Source organism: Gracilinanus agilis, chromosome 4, assembly GCF_016433145.1.
Source record: "Gracilinanus agilis isolate LMUSP501 chromosome 4, AgileGrace, whole genome shotgun sequence".
NCBI classification, from domain to species: Eukaryota; Metazoa; Chordata; class Mammalia; order Didelphimorphia; family Didelphidae; genus Gracilinanus; species Gracilinanus agilis.
The window spans coordinates 446,347,586-446,366,990 of NC_058133.1; the positions used below are offsets into that span (position 1 = coordinate 446,347,586).

The following is a 19,405-nucleotide window of genomic DNA, read 5'->3' on the forward strand; positions in this document are numbered from 1 at the left end:
CATCTCTGTGTGATCAATAACATTCTTAGCTTACATTACACTACTGGTACCTTATATAGCCAACTGTATAAAAGAGTTGCTCTGGATGTCAGAGAGGTCCTTGTTAACTGAGGAGCTTTGGATGCCATTTGTTGGCAATTATGAGCCTTGCTAATAAATTGATCATGCTCAAAATTTTGTACCAAAATTTGTCTTTATCACAGATTATTTATCATGACAGTTCACAGATTTTTTTCTTTGTCTCCCTCTCTCTTTTTTTAAAAAAACAACTTACCTTTCCATCTGCATGACAGTATATGCAAGTCCCAGTATCCACAAGGACATCTAGATATACAGATCTCAGGATATCCGAGGTAAATGAAATGAAATGCAACAACCATTTTGTGCCATTTTCACCATATTTATGATATTTTTATTCATCCTCTCTGATTCTTTAATAGATGGGAAATAATTAGCCAATCAGCAGGAGTCTGTCCAGAAAAGGGCAAAGAATCTGTCCAGAACTGGCCTAATTAATTATCATATGCAATTACTATGCTACTCAAATGCTATTTGCAAAATATTTTAACAAGAGCTTAATATTCTGGTGAGTATAAAGCCTAATTCCATTCGTGTCTGTAAGTTGAAAAAAAAGCAATATTTGCATAGGAGTATTTTTTGTACCATCAGCCAAACATTCACAGTAGTATGTTAATTAAACCTTATATAATGCTAAGTAAGCATATTGTTTAAGATATTTTACATACTATATCTGACCTTTAATATAGATACAATACAAACAGGAGGAAAAAATAAAACAAAACACATTACCCCATGACAAAATATGTAGAGTTGTTAAAGGATCTCTTTTTAAAGTCATTTTTTTACCAACAAAAAAGAAAAAATTCCCCATACAAAAACAAATATTTAACAGGTCCTGGATCCAAAAGAGTCACAGTTATCTTGGTCCAATCAGTACCCAAATAGAAATGTGCTTTATAAGATATTCATAAGTAGTTATACAGCCTTTAGTAAAAGAATATGAGTGGTAGGGAAATAACTACTTCCTGAAGCAGTGCATTCAGCTTAATAGGCAAGAAAATGTTCCTAATAGACTAAAATCTTCCTTTTTGTGACTTCTACCCATTGTTCACGTTTTTGTCCTCTAGAACCAAGAGGAATAAATCTAATCATAATAAAATTGATTGACAAATTTCTATATGACAGGTCTTGATTGACTTGAAGGCAAATTCATGTTCCCCTGAGACTTCTTTTTGTAGGTCAAATATTTGTACATGATCCCTATATGGCAGTGGTTCCCGAACTTTTTTGCCCTACTGCCCCCTTTCCAGAAAAAAAATACTTAGCACCCCTGGAAATTATTTTTTTTTATTTTAATAGCAATTAATAGGAAAGATAAATGCACCTGTGGCCATCACCACCCTCCCTGGATCACTGCAGCACCCACCAGGGGGTGGTGGCATCCACTTTCGGAATCACTGCTATATGGTATAATTTCTAAGACTATTGCCTTCCAGATTAACTTCCTCTGGATCTGTCTTTTTTGGCCAATGCTCTTTCTAAAAAAAACGGCACTCGGAACATAACTCTATCTATACTGCAATATATGGCTTAAGACAAATTCATACAGAAGGACTATCTTCTTTCTCATTCTGGATACCATGCTGCTCTTCATTCAGTTAGCATAGTGCCTGGCACATGATAGGTGCTTAAAAATGCTAATTAACTGACTGACATGTTCAGACCCCAATTCAATGTTTGACCATTTTCTTTCCCTGACCACTTCTATCTTATCTATAAATTGTAGTGTGGCTAATTTTCAGGGTTTCTCTAATATCTGGTGAGCAGAATCATAATCTTACACTTGCGATAATAGTTCTTTAAACTGAACTTTGGAAAATTAAAAAAAGAAATCTACTTTTGATTTATGGTATTTTAAAATATGTGAAATGAAATTTGATATTCAGTACTATTTAAGCTGTTTCTGAAAATGCCAGTTTTCACTCAGCAGGCTGTGGCTTTTTTAGTCTTGTTATGACAGATGATGTATGAAAAACACTGTCAGTATAATCCTGGAATTTTTAGTATGAACAATTTTCCTCATTTTTTTTTGTTCCAGTTGCTCATGAGTATTTCAAATGTACTAAATAGTTTCCTAATAGTATTTCTTATGGAAAGAATGTAATATGGGTTCTTTGGTTGACATTATCATTGTTAGTAAAATAAACTATCCCAAATAATTTTAATAAATTTGCATTAATTTAGACCATATTGTAAAACTGTTATTGGAATAAATGACATTTTTGGAAGTAATTCATATTGTTTCCCTCAATTAAAATAAATATTTATTAATTTACTAATATGTGCAAAGCATAGTGATCATTTCATAAAATTATAATATCAACAAACATTTAAAATCAATCTTTTCTAATCCTTTCTTATCAGATTAATATTATTTTTACTTTTAAGTATTTTCTTCTTCAAGTTAAATTATTTTAGTTTAACTAATTTTAATATGCCTTGGTCACAGTATAGTCTCCTCTCCTTTTTGATTTTTTATTTGTATCTGGCCAATTTATTGATTTCTTTTCCATCATCCTAGCTTATTAAGAGTTTCTGGGCCAAGATTCTAGGTCACATTTCTAGTCAGTCAGTCAGTCAACTGTCACTTATTAAGAATCTATTATGTTCTAAGTCCTTTGGAAAAAACTGGAGATGCCAAGTAAATTATAGACCCTTCTTTCAAGGAACTGACAGTCTAAGGGAATAGAGAAGGGATCAAAAAGCAAAAACCATCTACAAAAAAACTTATGTTTAATAAAAAATAAATTGGACAGCTGAGTAGAAGATCGAGTGGAGTGGGGAGAGACTTGAGGTAAGGAGAAAAAGACCACTGCAATGGTCCAGTCCTGAGATAATGATGGTGGTAGTATCTGAGAGGAGAAGAGGGTGTAAGCAAGAGATTTATCAGAGGCAAATTGACAGGCCGAAACAACCTATTGGAATTGAGAGATGAGAGAGAGTGAGAGGATGACACCTATATTTTAAGCCTAGAAATCTGTAAGGATGATGGTGCCTTAAAGAGTATTAGGAAAAAGGGTGGGTAGGTAGCACAGCAGATAGAGCACCAGGCCTGGAGTTGGGAGGAAAAGGGTTCATATCTACCCTCAGACATTTCCTAGTTGTGTGACCCTGAGCAAGGCACTTAACCCCAATTGCTTAGCCCTTGTTACTTTTCTGTCTTGTAATTAATAGTAAGATAGAAGGTAAGGGTTTTTTTTAAAAAGGAGTATTAGAAATGTTGGGAAGAGGTCAGGGTTTTGGGGAAAAGATAATGAGTTCAGTTTTGGACATGTTAAATTTAAGCTTTCTTCAGTTAAATATGTTTGACAGGAAGTTAGAGATTTGGGATTGACAATCAAAAGAGGGGTTAGTGCTGGTTAACTCAGATTAATTCTATATAGCAGGATTTCTGCTATATAGAAATTTTATAGGCACGGCATCTATGTCTTCAACCAACTAAGTCATTGTTGAAAATGTTGATAATTACTAAGACTAAGAAAGATAACTAGGATATTCAACTGGATACTATTCATTAAGTTTACAAAGCTTGGGGGAAATGGGGGATTAGAATATGAAACTCCCTCACTCTCCAAAACCCCCCACAATCAAAACTAATGCCTCAGACTCAACTCTAAATGCAGTAGAAATAGATAAGAATTGGGAATGAAGCAGAGTTTCCAAGGAAAACTTGGTAGGAAGGTCTCTGATCTTCTTGGCCATAGTCTCACCTGATTGAAGTTTGAAGTGCAAACACCCCTAAGCAAATACCATGGAATCAACAAGGAGCAAACCCTGGGGGCAGGGTATCAGGCCTTACCTAACAGGTTTGAGATTTTACACTCTAATGGCAGATACCAACAGTCAAAAAATATTAAGTACTGGGAGCGAATATGTGGGCTGCAACCTCAATTCAGGAGATTCCCACAAAGATGAAGAGTGGGGTAGAGACTGATTGGGGGAAGACTTTAGGGGCCCAGGCATAATGAACATACACTGCTCTATTCCAGACTTTTACTTTAGGAGAAGAATGAGGAGATAGCTCAGACTAATGAGTACAGTTGCTGAGGGGCCAAGAGTCTGCTGACTGTCTGTGGTGACTCCTAGAAAATGGGAGTCCCTGACTACCATTCCAAGCAAGGGGAGGTGAGCTGGTACATGCAGATAGCTTCTTCAAGCAGTGGCAGAACTACCAGGGGAGCCCTGGATAGAACATTTGAGGTCAATCATATACTGGGATATAAACAGGGGAGAGCAAGGACTACATTTAGTCCTGGATTATAGAAATTTCAAGAACTAAGTGGGGCCCAGGAAATAAAAAGCACAAAAAATCCTGAAAACTGAGGCATCAGCCTGCACACCCTGGGAACAGAGCCTAATTCTAGCATAAAGCTATCAATTAAGACTATTGGTCACTATTTTTTAATTGAGCAAGCAAAAGAGAAAGAACCTAAATATAAAGAGTTAATATGGGAACAGAGAAAATCTGGTTTCAAATTCAGAGGACAGAGAAAATATATACTTCTAAAATAGCATAGAAACATGCCAAAAAGTCATTCGTGCAAAAAATGGTTTTTAGAAGAGCTTTACAAAGATTTCAAGAGTCAAACAAGTGAGGTGGAAGAAAAATTAAGAAAAAAATAAGAACAATAAAAGAAAATAAAGAAAATTATGAAAGGTTACTCAATTAAAAAAAAAGATCCAAAAACTCATTGAAGAAAATACCTCACTAAAAATTATAATTGGGGAAGGAGAAGTTAAAGACCTCTTAAGAGTACAAGAAATAACAAAGCAAAATCAAAAGAATGAAAAAATAGAGGAGAGTAGGAAATATTTTATTATAAAAACAACTAATCAGAAAACAGTTCAAGGTTAGACAATATAAGAGTTGTTGAATTACCAGAAAGCTATTTAAAAAAGACTTTTGACTCTAGGTTCAAATAAGTTATTAAGGAAAATTGCCCAGAAGTTTTAGAATTAGAGGGGTGAAATAGAAATTTAGAGAATAAATCAATCAACATAATAAAGAGACTTCCACATAAAAATATAAAGGAGCATCATTGCTAAACAGGCTGAGGATAAAATACTACAAGCAAATAAGAAAAAAATGTAAATAATGTGTATCTATAGTCAAGAATAACATAACTTAGCAGCTTTAACAGTAATATAATAAAGAGAATGGAACACATTATTTTGAAGATCAAAAGAGTTTGGTTTACAACCAAGAATAACATACACATCAAAGTTGAGCATAATTATATAAGGGAAAAATGTATATCTAAAACACTAAAGTAATTTCAACTATTCTTGGGGAAAAGACCAGAAATCAGTAAAAAATTTGATCTATAAGGATTATAAGAAGGTAAACATGAAAAATCAATTAGAATGGATTCAATAAGGTCAAATTGTTTACTTATATGAGAAAATGTTATCTATATCCCTTAAGAATGACATCGGTTCTTGGGTAGTTTGAAAGAGCATATATAGATAGAAGATTTGAGGTAAAGTTAAATATAATGGAATAAGCTAAAAATTACTATTAAAATAGGATAAAAAGAGGGATAATGGAACAATTATCTTATAAAAAAGAAGCACCCAGTGGAAGAACAGTCATAGAGAAAGAGATTAATAGGTGGATGGCTGGTGGTACTAGACCATATTCTCATTAGATCTGGGATAGAACGCGCACACACACACACACACACACACACACACACACACACACACACACACACACGGAGAAGGGTAAATGTCTTCTTAACTTCCAGAGAAACAGGTGAGTGAAGGAATAGGATAAGGGAGAGACTAAAAATCATCTTAAGGGACTAAACACCTAAAAGAGAGGAGTATAAATTAAGAAAAAAGAGGGCAAGAGAATAAGAAAAGGGGGGAATTCATATCAATAAACGAAAGGGTAGTATGAGGGGATAAAGGGAGGGACTTTTAGAAGTGAGAATGGAATAAGAACTAGGGGGCATAGGGGAAAGGTCAAGGGATGAACTCTTAAAAGGAAGAGTTGATTTAGAACTAGCAGGAAAAGGGGAGAGGATAAGAAAAAAGACTTTTAAAGGGGTACAGATTGAAGAGGTATTAGACTTCTGAGGAGGGGTAGAGCAAAAGGGGGGAGAAAGGACAAAGTAAGAAAAAAGAGAATGGAGGGATATATATCACTAGAAATTATGACTTTGAATGTGAATTCATCCATAAAACAAAAATGAATAGTAGAATGGCTCAAAAAACAAAACCTAACAGTATTTGATTTGCAAGAAACATATTTATAATTGAGAGATATACATGGTAAAAATAAACAGCTAGAGCAGTGATTCCCAAAATGGGTGCCACTGCCCCTGGTGGGTGCTGCAGCAATCCAGGGGGTTGGTGATGGTCACAGGTGCATTTATCTTTCCTACTAATTGCTATTAATTTTTTAAATTAATTTCTAGGGGCACTAAGTAATATTTTTTCTGGAAAGGGGGCAGTAGGCCAAAAAAGTTTGGGAACCACTGAGCTAGAGCAAGATATGCTGTGCCTCAATGGATACAAAGAAAATAGGTATAGTGACCATCACCTCTGATATAGTTAAAGATACATAGATTATAAAACATAGAAATAAATGAGCAGTCTATATTATGTGATAGTGTACCACAGATAATGGAATATTACTAATATTAAACTTATATTCACCAAATATTATAGTGTCCCAAATTTTAAAATAGCTAAATATGTTATAAGTGAAAATAGACAACAAAAAATAATAGTGGAGGACTTCAAATTCTCCACCTCAGTACTGGATAAAAGAAACCAAAAAATAAATAAGAAGTCAAGACCAAATGCAACAAAAATTATATATGATAAGGGAACAATTAAATACAGAGTAAAACTTGATTGGAGACTAATAATCTTAAAGAATGAGGGAGTTAAAGAACAAGTAATAGAAAGAAAAATAATTTTATTAACGAGAATAATAATAATGAGATAGCATATCAAAATCTATGGGATACAGCAAAAGCAGTGATTAGAGGAAAATGTATGTCTCTTAATGCATTTATGAATAAAATGGAGAAAGAACAGACAAATAAATTAGAAACGAAAATTTAAATACTAGAAGAATAAATCCTAAAAATCATAGATGAGATCATGAAAAGGATATAAGAAAAACATTGAATTAATAAATAAATATAGAAGTTATTTTAAAATTATATCATAAAAATGGATAAACCATTGGCTAATATTATTTTTAAAAGAGAGAAGAAAGCCAAATCACTAGCATTAAAGATGAAAAGGAAGAATATACTGCCAATGAAGATGAAATGAATGTAATTATTAAGTTATTTTGTTCAATTATATGCCAATAAATTTTACTGCAAGTAAAATGAAAGAATATATATAAAAAATAAACTGCCTAGTGTTATGTTTATATGGATTATGACGAGTTGATTGTCAGTTGATACTGATTAGGTAGTAGAGAGTCCACTAAAGCTGTTAGGGTCTACCTGATTCTGGTGGTAGATGAAACTGGCTGGAAAAAGATTACTACAAAACCTATTTATTAATAACTATGAGAAATATCAGGGACAGGATACAGAAATAGAAATTGATTAGGAGATATATAATACCCTAAAACTAAGATTTCTAACTGAACACCCAAACCCCTCTGTCCCTCGTGGGACTTTTTCTTGTCTGATGAAAATCAAGACTAACTTGACTACCTTATTATCTAATAAATATAATGTCTACCTTACTTAGCTAATCTACTGATAAATTTCCTTAAACTTCTTTACTTATATATTATATCTTGACAGATTGAAGGTAACTCTCTGTCTGCCCAGCCTCAGAGAATCAATTCCTGACAGGTTCCACAAATGCTGTCCTCTGCTGCCTCCAGTTGTGTTCCAGGGAACATTCTCAGCTACTCACTCTTATTCAGTTGAATTACTCTCACAATTTTCTCAGATATAAAGATGTTTTCCAAAGCTATCTATGACCAAAATCTTTCAAGATTGATAAGAATCAACTCCCTAGACATCTACTCCCAATGAAGAAGCTCCAGAGAGAGTGATCTGTTTTCCAACTATCCTTTCCTAGGGGTTTCTGGGAATTCTTCTTAAGGAACTCCCTGAACATTCTTCTCTCTCTCAAGGTAAACTTTAAAACTCTTTCCTCAAGTTTGAAACCTTTCTTCTAAGCAGAAACTATTCTTTAATTAATCTAATTGACTAATTAACTCTTATACTAATCTATCTATTTAGAAAAACATATTATTATGCTTTTATATAGAAAATATAATTTATATAGAAAAATATATTAAGACTATGGAGTTCCCTTATTCTATTATTTTAATGGCCCTGTCCAAAAAAAAGAGACATTCTCCTAGCATGACCTCAGGAGGTTATGCTCTTTCTTATTGTTCACTGATTCCCTTTTGAAATGATCATACCATTTATTTAATAACATGTTGTATAATTTTTCCAAAAATAGAACCTGAGCATATTACCTTCTAGGTACTTTAGATTCCAATATCTTTTTTTGTTAATGGGACAATATTTTCACATCTCTTGTTTCTTTTATCAAATCTCCCAAATTCCATGTTTTGTTTTTTTCAAAGATCTCTGTCAGCAACTCAGCATGCATCTCTACATGTTCTTTGCTTTCCTTGGAATGTAGTTCATTTGGGGCTATTAAGCTGAATTTATTGAGGTCAGCTAGATACATTTTTTTACCATCTAGTTCCTGCTTAGATGAAGATTACAACTGGATAGGTGAGATAGTTGTGAATCATAGAATAATAGAGACTCTGAATAATTAAAAATAGTATCATTCAGAGGAAAAATGGTTAGGTAAAAGGTAGATGTGATCAAACTACTACAATTAACATATAAATCAAAGAAATGTATGACTGAGGATAATCATTTTCATTAAACAAGATAAACATCAAAGAATTGGAGACTCTCAGTATTACAAGAGATCTCAGAGATGATGACTAAGATTGACCTAAATGAGAATTCTCTTTACAATATGCCCACCAACAAGAAATCCACCTAGTCTTAGCATAAAGACTGTCAATGTAGGAGAACCAACTTACCCTCTACAGTCAATCTAAGTCTACGATCAATAAATATTTATTAAGTGCATACTATACACTAGGCACTGTGCTAAATACTGGAAATAAAAAGAAAGGCAAAAGATAGTACCTATTCTCCAGGAGCTCACGGTATAATGGGAAAGACATTAGGTAAACAACTATGTACAAACAAGGTATATGTAGAAAAAATTGAGGTAATTTTCAGAGGGAAGGCAACTTTGGTAACATAGTCCCTTTTGGATAGCTGTAGTTAGTCATTAGGATGTTGTATTTTCCTCCTGAAATTATGTGTAAATATGTGTTTTTTCATCCCTCACCCATTGTTCTTTGTTATGGCCACTGAGTCCATATAAGTTCACCTTTCTTCTCCATAACAACCCTTTAGATATTAGAAGAAATATCCCCTCTTTCAGTTCTTTCTATGTTAAAGATCACTAGTTCCTTCACCAGGTCCTCATATGCATTACCTGTAGTCCACGTTATAAAATCCCTATGATATGCTTAGTTCCTAGCTAGATGCTAAGGTTATGAAAAAAAGAAATATTCCCTTCCCTCAAGAACTTACATGAACAGAATCAAAGAATTTGAGTTAGAAGGAACCTTAGTCCAACCAATACATGAAAAAAAATTCCCATTTTAATATACATGAAAAGTCATTAGGTATTGACTGGCAATGAGTTAAGAACATGGGATAATCAATACATGCTTTGTAAACTTCAGTGGAATTCTTGCAATGGAATTCTTCGAGACAAAATTAGAAAGTTCTTCAGCACCCTGAGTAGATGCTTGTAGTAAACTTTTGGGAGCATATGGACATAAGTTTCATAGAATGAACAGGCAAGGACAAACATCATACAATATGCATCATTAGAGGTGATACACATCATTGAAGGTACAGAATCATCTAAGCATTTGAAGATATGATAAGGATAAAGAAAAGCTTTGGATAAAGTGTTATAAGAAAATTTAAGGTGAATTTTCCTTCAACTAGGGAGAATAGTGATGACTACATAGACAACTTGGCACCTGCACTAAATATTGAAGGAAGAGAAAATTTTCAGTAGGAAAAGATACAAAGAAATTAACTATAGGCACAAGCATCAACCTGTAAGATTTCACTGACATAAAAGACTACATCATGAAACTGAGGAACAGCAGCTAGTAATAAAGTTTGATTGGAAGATAGAGTATATGACAGAAAATAATGCAAAAGATTATAGATTCAGAACTTGAAAGAACCTCAAAAATGGGTAGAAGAATGAATGAGTACATTTTAAAAGACATTTTTAAAAGGGCTTATGTTATACTAAATATAGTCTTAAAAAGTAGTAAAATGGAAGAGAAGCCCTTCTGGCTTCTTTCAAATATCAACTCAAATCATAATTTTTGCCAGAAGTATTTCCTAATACTAATGTTCCAGGCCTTCCTAATGCTAATGTTCTCCTCTTGATCCTGGATATGTCTTTTTTGTAATGCACACAAATATATTTATACACACACATATAGTGTTTGTACATCATTTTTCCCCTTTAAAAGGCAAGCTCCTTTAAGTCAGTGCCAATTTGTGTCTTTCTTTGAATTCCCATTGCTTAGCACAGTACCTGGCACAGTACCTGGCACATAGGAACTGGTTAACAAATGCTTGATCATTGACTGACCTGCTATCAAAAAGCTCATGTATTATAATTAAGGAAAACAATATATTTAAGAGAGTTCAACTTTAGGATAGATGGGAAGATTCAAAAGTCCTAAGGGCCACCCAAGGTTCTTAGGTCCTTTAGCTGACCAAATGGCTGTGCCTGGGACTCTGAAGGATATATTAGTTGTGAAGATAATATAGTCTAGAGGCCCCTGGGACACAGGGATTGAGCAGATTGTAAAGCTTAGTAGAGCCCATTCTACTGGAAGGATGGTAGTTGATGCCTACTAGCTCATACAATGATATGAGCAGCCATGCCATTCACAGCAGTGATCCAAGAAGTTGGGAATTGTTGAGGGAAGGTAGGTCCTACTGGCACATTTTCCCATCTGATTACTTAGTGCAGAAAAAAGGAACTGAAAGAGATGGGGAAGGACATTCCCACTAATGGTTTTCCTGCTCAAGATGAAGTGTGAGTGTCCCTGGTATCAGAAGGAAGAAGGAAGGGGGCTCCTGCTGTCACCTCCCTCATTTTACACATGATGAAACAAAGGACAAGAAAGGCCATGTGATTTTGCCTAAGTTCACACAGGATTAGTATTAGAATCCAACTATTCTCATTCCAAATCTAGCACTCTTGTTATTACTTCAAATTGCCTGGAGAGGAGGTTAGAACTAGATTATGAAGGATATTAAATGTAAAGGTAAATAATTTATGTTTTATACTAGAAGCAATAAAGAATTCCACTTGTTGTTTGTTTGTTTTTTTTTTTAGCAAGTGACACTATAGAGCAATGGTCAGCAACCTTTTTGGCCGTGAGAGCCATAAATGCCTGTGGAAGGAGGAGGATGGAGGCAGAAGGCACTGGAATAAGGGGGGGGGTGGGCTGAAGGGCCCCCTGGGGCACATCCTTGGGCTCTGCCTAGACTGGACGGTCGGGAGGTGGAGCCAGATATGGCTCAAGAGCCATACATTGCCGAACCCTGCTATAGAGGAAAGAGAGCTAGGAGGACTTGGGTGCAAGTTCCTCTTCTGATATATACTGATTATGTGGCCCTGGGCAAGTCTTTTTACCTCTAAGATAATGTTCTATGGCTATGAATTGAAGAGCAGTTGTCCATCTGTATTAGAGAAAGGAAGAAGCAAGACGGGTAGACCTCTGTGTGTAGGGAAAATTGTTTTAGCAAGCAATTGAAGTATACAGTTCTGGGTACCACAGCTTAAAAAAAAAAGGACATTGATTATCCAAATGAAGGGAATTGGAATGGCCAAGAGATTTCAATCTTTGTCACCTAAAAATGAGATTAAGAAATTGAGGCTCTTTAGCTACGAGAATAATAAACTTGATGGGAGAATAACTAGATTGAATTATTTGATGAGCTGTCAAGTAGGAGGCAGCTAGGAAGCACAGTGATAGAGCGCCAGAACTGGAGTCAGGAAGACTCATCTTATTGAGTACAAATCTGATCTCAGTCACTTAACTAGTTATGTGACCCTGGACAAGCACTTAACCCCATTTGCCTTAGTTTCTTCATCAGTAACCCCATGGGGGGTGGGGGTAGAGTTTGGAGGGAGGAGTTAGAGCTGTATAGACTTAGGACCTTATCTACCATTTCCCTAACCTCAATAAGCTTGTTATTGCTATAATTGCAAGGGGTTGTGCTTACTGGCTGTGGGAAAGTCCCTATTTGGGTTTTTCTATCCAGTCCATCTAGGTCATGCCCAATAAATCTATCTCCTTTTGGAGGTAGATTTCTCTTTCAGTTCCTCACTGAGACTCATTTTCCTGTAAAATGAGAACAATAATACTTGCCTTACATACTTCACAATTTGGGGCAAGTATATGCTACAATGGATGGAATGATGGACTTGGAGTCAGGATGACTCAATGTAGAATCTGAACCTAGACATTGCTTGACCCTGGAAAAGACAATCTTTCTCAGCTTCAGTTTCTTCATTTATAAAATGTGAATAAGAGAACCTACCTCATGATTGTCATGAGGATCAAATGAATACACACATATCAATCATTTTATAAACCTTACAGCACTATTTAATGCTCACTACCATTAATATGGGCAGAAAATGTTTCCAAAAATGTTAAGTCTTTATAAATCTAGGTTAATATTATTACTGAGGCTCAACCCCAAACTCATAAAAACTGTCAATAAAGACATGAAAGAATCTCTGTTATTGGTTAATATTATCCCTGCTGCTTCCAGCAGTGGCCTAACCATGTCTTGTTCTGTGTGGTACAATAGAAAAAAAAACTAGAAATAAAATTGTAAGAACTGTCCTGTCCCCAGAAGGTTTCTAGTACTGTCTCCTCTAAAATCATTTCGTATTTACTTTTCTGTATATGTTTATATGGAGCAGGTAGGTGGTACAATGAATGGAGACCCAGACGTGGAGTCAAGAAGACCCATCTTTCTGAATTCAAATCTGGCTTCAGACACTATCTGGATAAGTCATTTAATCCTGTTTGCCTCGGTTTCCTTATCCATAAAATGAGCTAGAGAAATAAATGGCAAACCACTCTAGTATCTATGCCAAGAAAACCCTAAATGGGGTCACAAAGCATCAAACACAATGAAAAGGCAACTAGAGAGATATATTTATATTCTCATTCTTCTCCAGACTGCAGTCATCTTCTACAGTGCACCCTAAAGCCTCACTCCATCCCTGAAATTCACTTTGGAAATACACTCAACTCACTTCAGCCTCTCCCTCTAATTGGATAGCTCCCCCAGCAATCTTCATTTAAGTTCACCCAGGAAAGCCACATCTTCATTCCTCTCTAGGCTACAATCTGGACCTTCTCTATTATGACCCTGCTGGTATTTTCCCCTCCCATTTTCAGCTTTTAAAAAAAAATTTAAGTGTTGTCTTTGGGCATTAAAGTGTAAGTTTTTTGAGGGCAGGGATTGTCTTTCCTATTATCAAAGCTTAGTATAGTACCTGGCCTATTCTAAGATCTTCATATACTTGTTCTCTGACTGTTAATGTCTTGGGTCTCCATTAGTACACAATTTCCTTATGTATCTATCATGGGACATGATATATAATAGGTGATTAATGAATGGTTGTTGCATGTTGAATGAGCCTGGGTCAAAATTCTGAATTTATTGCTTTCTCCCTGTGTGAATGAGCTTGGACAGAACACAGCCTCTCCAGGCCTCAGTTTCCTTAACTGTAATAGGAGGAGTTTGGACTAGGTCATCTCTACCATCCCTTCTACCTCTAACTCTATAAATACTTTGAAAAAGGCCTCTCATTATCCTTATTATTCATTCTGGGCTTTAGACTTCTTGATATTTTTTCTTTTCTACTGGAGGGAAGAGAATACAATGAGGAGAGGACCACTGATTTTGCAGTTATTATAAAGATAATAATTTAATTGAGTTCTTCCTAAAAACAAGGCATGGTTCACTACTAAACAAAGGGCCATAATGATCTAATTAACAAGAAAGGAAGGAAGGAAGGAAGGAAGGAAGGAAGGAAGGAAGGAAGGAAGGAAGGAAGGAAGGAAGGAAGGAAGGAAAGGAAGGAAAGGAAGGAAAGAAGGAAAGGAAGGAAAGAAGGAAGAATACAAATGAGAGGAAAAAGCATCTTATAGATCAGGAATGTCAGACTCAGAAAATGAGTCTCTCTAAATCATACATAAAGATCCCTGCTAACCATGATTGACTTAGAAAATGACATAATTAACATTATCTACATTTTATTTTTAAAAATTATTTTGTTAAATGTGTCCTGTAAGGGAGAAAAGGGGGTTTATTGTGTTCAATATATTAAAAGATGGTCACCAGAAGATAGAACAATCCTTAATTAAGAATAATCTCAAGTCAAAATTGACTTTTATGGAAGTTTATTTACAATTAAGAAGAGAGAGAGAAAATGAGGAAATAAGAATCTAACTCAGTAGGTAAGAGGCCCAGAGGTGAATGAAGCAAAAATTCATTCACAGAGTCTATTAAAAGAAGTTTCTTAAGAGAAGTTCAGGAAGATTCATTCTTTAAACTCACCACGTGGAATTCAAAAGAAGATATTTAAAGTAGTCTCACCAAGGTCTCAACACTCTTTCATGGACCAGAAGGGCTCCTTCATTACCTGCCCTCTTCACCAGAAGCCTCTCACTCAACTCTCTCTTTTTAAAGGGGTTACTTATGCATCACTTCCTAAGCCTTCCCCTAGTCTACCTGTCCAATCACAATAGATGCTTTCTCATAGACCTCCTAAGGGGTGGTCAGTCAATTCTGATTCCTCACTCACTCTACCACACATGGGTTACCTACCTCCCAGAATTAGAGGTGCTCTCACCTTTGGTGATTAAATCTAAAGATGGGCAGTGTAGACTTAATTCAATTATCATAGTCCCAATTATATTTTAATCTGCTTTGGACTGCATTTGGGAGTGTTCACATGTGGCCTGTGATGTTTGCCAGTTCTAGTGTAAGAGGATCAAATGATGGGATTGGAGGCAGAAAGCTCCAGGTTCAGATCCTGCTTCAATCACTTATTATTTATGCAATGGCATGCACAAATCACTAAAAGTCTCTGAGCCTCAGTTTCCTATTAGTAAAATGTGAATGATAATACTGATAGTACCTACAATACGGAATGTTCCCAAAGTCTTAGCTATCAAAGTTTAAACCTGCACTAGACTTTGAGAACATCCTGGATTTATATTTATATCATCTATATTATAAATATATAATATATACATATATGCATATATATTATATATGTGATTATATCTATAAAGTCCTTTACCTACTTCAAATTACTATATAGTGGATAAGAACTGGATCTGTGATTTTATTTATGTAGGAAACTCCTAGAGAAGGAAACTTCCTCTAACAATCCAGGTCAGCTTCTCCTCTATAACTTAGAGTATAAATATCTATGATTATTGATGCCCTGTTGCTGTGCCAAGTGCTGAGAAGATCAAACAGTGAGTAACTACTTTTACAGTATTTATAATGCAAAGCATCTAAGTAACACAATCTAAATTCTAGGCACAGTATGACTGATGGAAGTATTTCTGATTACTTTCTCTTCATGTCTTTAAAGAAAATGGAATAGTATTTGAAATCTATCTGAAAGAAATTCACCATATTTAGACTTTTGAATGTCTATTTCTTAGAAGTGCACAAAGAAAAATCCACTGCTGATAGTGAGATGTAAGAATTCTTAGGATTTCAGAGTAAGGGTTAGAAGACTTTTTCCAAGTATGTTTCACACTGTAGTAAAGGTGATAAGAGATAGAGAAGTTCAGCAGAAGGAGGACTTTTAAGCTTCTGTTAACTTGGAGAAATTACAATCTTAGGTCCAGAAGAGGACTTCAAGATCACTCATTTGTGATTATACAGGTGAAAAGACTGAGGCCTTAAGAAGTTAAATCTAATGTGTGGAACACAACTAATGAATGGCAGGATCAGGATGCCAACTGATTGCAACTGATTTCTGATTGCAAATGGAAAACTCTATCTACTACCCTACATTATAAATTGAATTTTTTAAAAATTTGAATTAAATCTGTCACCATTTTGTCATACTGGCAGCATGCAACTAGATATTAGACTAGGATTAGAGACATTCCATTATATTATTTAAAGGGTAAGAGGGGGTGAGGGTTGGGGTGGGGAAGAGACAACTAGGAAGCCTTCTTCCTTCTTCCAAAGTCTAGAGAGGGCCTCTTTCCTCAATGAAAAGACTGAAGCCATAGCAAGAGGGAAGCAACTTAATCTTGATCTCTTCTCCCCCTTCACAGCCCAATCTTATACTATTCCTTTCTTCTCTTCAGAATTACTCACATTTCTCTCTCCCCACCCCCCACCATTCAGAGAAATGCAAATAAGATCCAGAACTTCATATACTGCTCCATTCTGCTTCACTATCCATATTCTTGTCTGTTTTTGAGAGAGGTAGGTCTTGGAAATATGAGACAACCTATTTCTCTGATCCAAAATCATACTGATTAATACACAAAACCTCTAATCATGAATAAATTCCTGGGGCCTGGAAAGTACTTTGACTCATACACTGAACCGACATTTTACCCAGCAAAGAGTTAAAGCCATTATTGATCATGCCAATATCTAAGCTAGTGACCTGGAAGAGACAAGCTTTTTTTTTTTAATCCCCCTGACAAATTACTGAGCTACTTAGTCCACTGAAAAATGTGTGCCTGAAAAAAAGCAGCTTTTTAAATAAGCATAGAAAGAGGACTAAAAGTCCCAAAAATAACAGAATGATTTTCCCATCCCCAAATCAAAAGCAGGCTGAATTTGGAGTCTATGACACATTCTAGCAAATTGGCAATATGATAAAAAGCAAAATGGCAATAAAGGGTTCTAGTGGAAGGTATAATAGATTATGAATCATTGTGCTAGAACTGAATGTGAAGTCATAGGCAGGAGAGTGCACTTGTTAAAAAAAAGTTATCAAGCAATATTTCCTTCAATTTTTGGTTGAATCCCTATTATAAGGGGATATTTTCTTTTTCCTTACACATATAATTATAGACTGTCATTGTTTTATATTCAAATAATCTGTGTGTGTGCTTTATTCTTCCCCTCCTCCTCTTCCTCCTAGGGTTAGTTCAAAGTCATATTCATCATACTATCCCATCTCCACTCAGCAGAGTACCATAGTAGACACTTAACAATTATTTACTGAACCATAAACTTCTGTTCTAGAACCTTTTTCATTATTTTGGCATTTATGAATTCATAGCATCTACATCAAAATAAAAACATATGTAAACCTTGGAGCTGTTTGTACATATTAATTGGAGAGAACAGAAGTTCTTATCATTTGATATTACAATGTGCACATTCACAGATTCTCATGAAAGAACAAGAGGAAGGCCTCTAGTGCCCTGGGTAGTGCCTTTGTGAAGGGCTTATGGGAAAGCATGGACAAGAATGACACAGGATGACAGGTGGGGAGGGGTTTCAATTGACATTGGTGCAAGGGGCTCAGCTTAAATAAAATTAGAATTCAGCCAAGTTCAGCATATCCATATTCATCCCAAGTTCCTCCTTCCCATCTAGATTCATTTTTGAATCTCCTCTTTGACAGCTGATGAAAAGCATGGTACTGGAAATGCCTACATAATGTGTAAGGTTTTTCTAAAATAAATAACTAATAACAATAGCTTTTATTGGAGTTAACAACTTTATGTACACTAACATCCATTTTAAATATTATTAAAAAGTAGCAGTGAATAAATATGCATATTTACATGCATATATCCTACTTATATAGAACATAGAGTCCATGAATTAAAGTTGTTAACTGAAAGTCTTAATAAGAAGTCTAAATTAAAAAAGATTTAAGGTGCTTGAGAAAGTAAAATTGCATAAAAATAAATCATGTGCTCTCTTGATTTAGAAAGTGTTTCACCCTCCCCTCCCTCCTTCCACTGTTTCTTATTTATTTATTTTTTCCAGGCAAGGCATTTTTATGTCAAGGTTGGTCACTTTCTTTTCAAGGCATTGACTGTCTCAGTCCCATTGATACTTTAAAAAAATTTTTTTAATTATTTTTATTTTCAGTCATCACTCCAGCTATGCTGTTTAATATTGAAGAGGTTGAAGGGGGAAAGGGTAAGATGTTCTAAGTGACTAGAATGGGAGATCCAGGAGAGCTTTCCTCTTCTTTATGCCCATTCTATTATCCGTCCCCCTTTCCTCTCCCATCCCCTCACACATCCCCATCCGACACAAGATGCCCGCACCCCAGGAGTAGGAAGACACTGACCTGGAGAGGGTCGAAATAAAAATCGATAACGAAGATTATTATTACCTCCATTCCATCCCTCTACCTTCCCCCTCTCCTCTGATTTTTTTCCACCCCCTACCCCTACCCACAAGGAGCAAACATCAGCAGCCATTGTAGGGGTCTGAAGAAGAGAAGACGGATGACAGTCCATTGCCCGGCAGACTGTCCACCCTCAACTCACACATATCCCCCGGTCCCCTCAAAAGAGTGTTCTCTGGGGAAGGGGTTTCCAACAAGTTGGCGAAACTTAGAAGGAGATGCTAGCACACATCTGGGCACCTGAGAGGAACTGCTGGGGTGATGGGGGTGGGAGGAGGAGGCAAGAGCTGGAGGAAAAGAGAACAAAAGTCAAAGGAGAGAGAGAGAGTGCAGTGGGCACCCTCACCCAACCCCCAGTCTCACTCCGCTTACCACTAGGACGGGGACCCCTGCGGCCAGCGAGTAGAGGAGCACCGGCGGCACAGCACTGCTGTCTTCCGGGCCCGGGTAGGGCTTGCGGTAGGCGTTGTCGTTGCAGAAGAAGCCCTGTACATTGACGGTGAATGTGTCCGTGTACTCGAAGTAATAAGCCAGCATCACCGTCCCTGCCATGATCACCATCTGGAAATAAAGCATGCTGCTGGTGAGAGCCGAGGGCAGCCGGGGCATGTACGCCTCCCCGGGTTGAGCCGGCGGACCCAGGAGCCCCCCTCCCCGGTGGCAGCACGCGGGCTCTGGGATGGCATCCACCGGGGGCAGGAGCGGCAGCAGGAAGGGGATAGATGGAGGTGGAGAGGGAGGAGGAGACGATGATGGAGGAGGACGAGGAGGAGGAGGAGAAGGACGAGGAAGGAAG

At 36.2% G+C, this 19,405-nt stretch overlaps 1 protein-coding gene across 1 annotated transcript in view; it reads right to left on the reverse strand.

The window, feature by feature from the left end:
- PLPPR5 (phospholipid phosphatase related 5) overlaps nucleotides 1-19,218 on the reverse strand; it is a 144,213-nt gene extending 124,995 nt beyond the window's left edge. The window contains exon 1 of the mRNA XM_044675494.1: nucleotides 18,982-19,218. Coding sequence (XP_044531429.1) covers nucleotides 18,982-19,218 — 237 coding nt within the window. The remainder of the gene's footprint in view (nucleotides 1-18,981) is intronic.
- Between the last annotated feature and the right edge of the window lie 187 nt (nucleotides 19,219-19,405).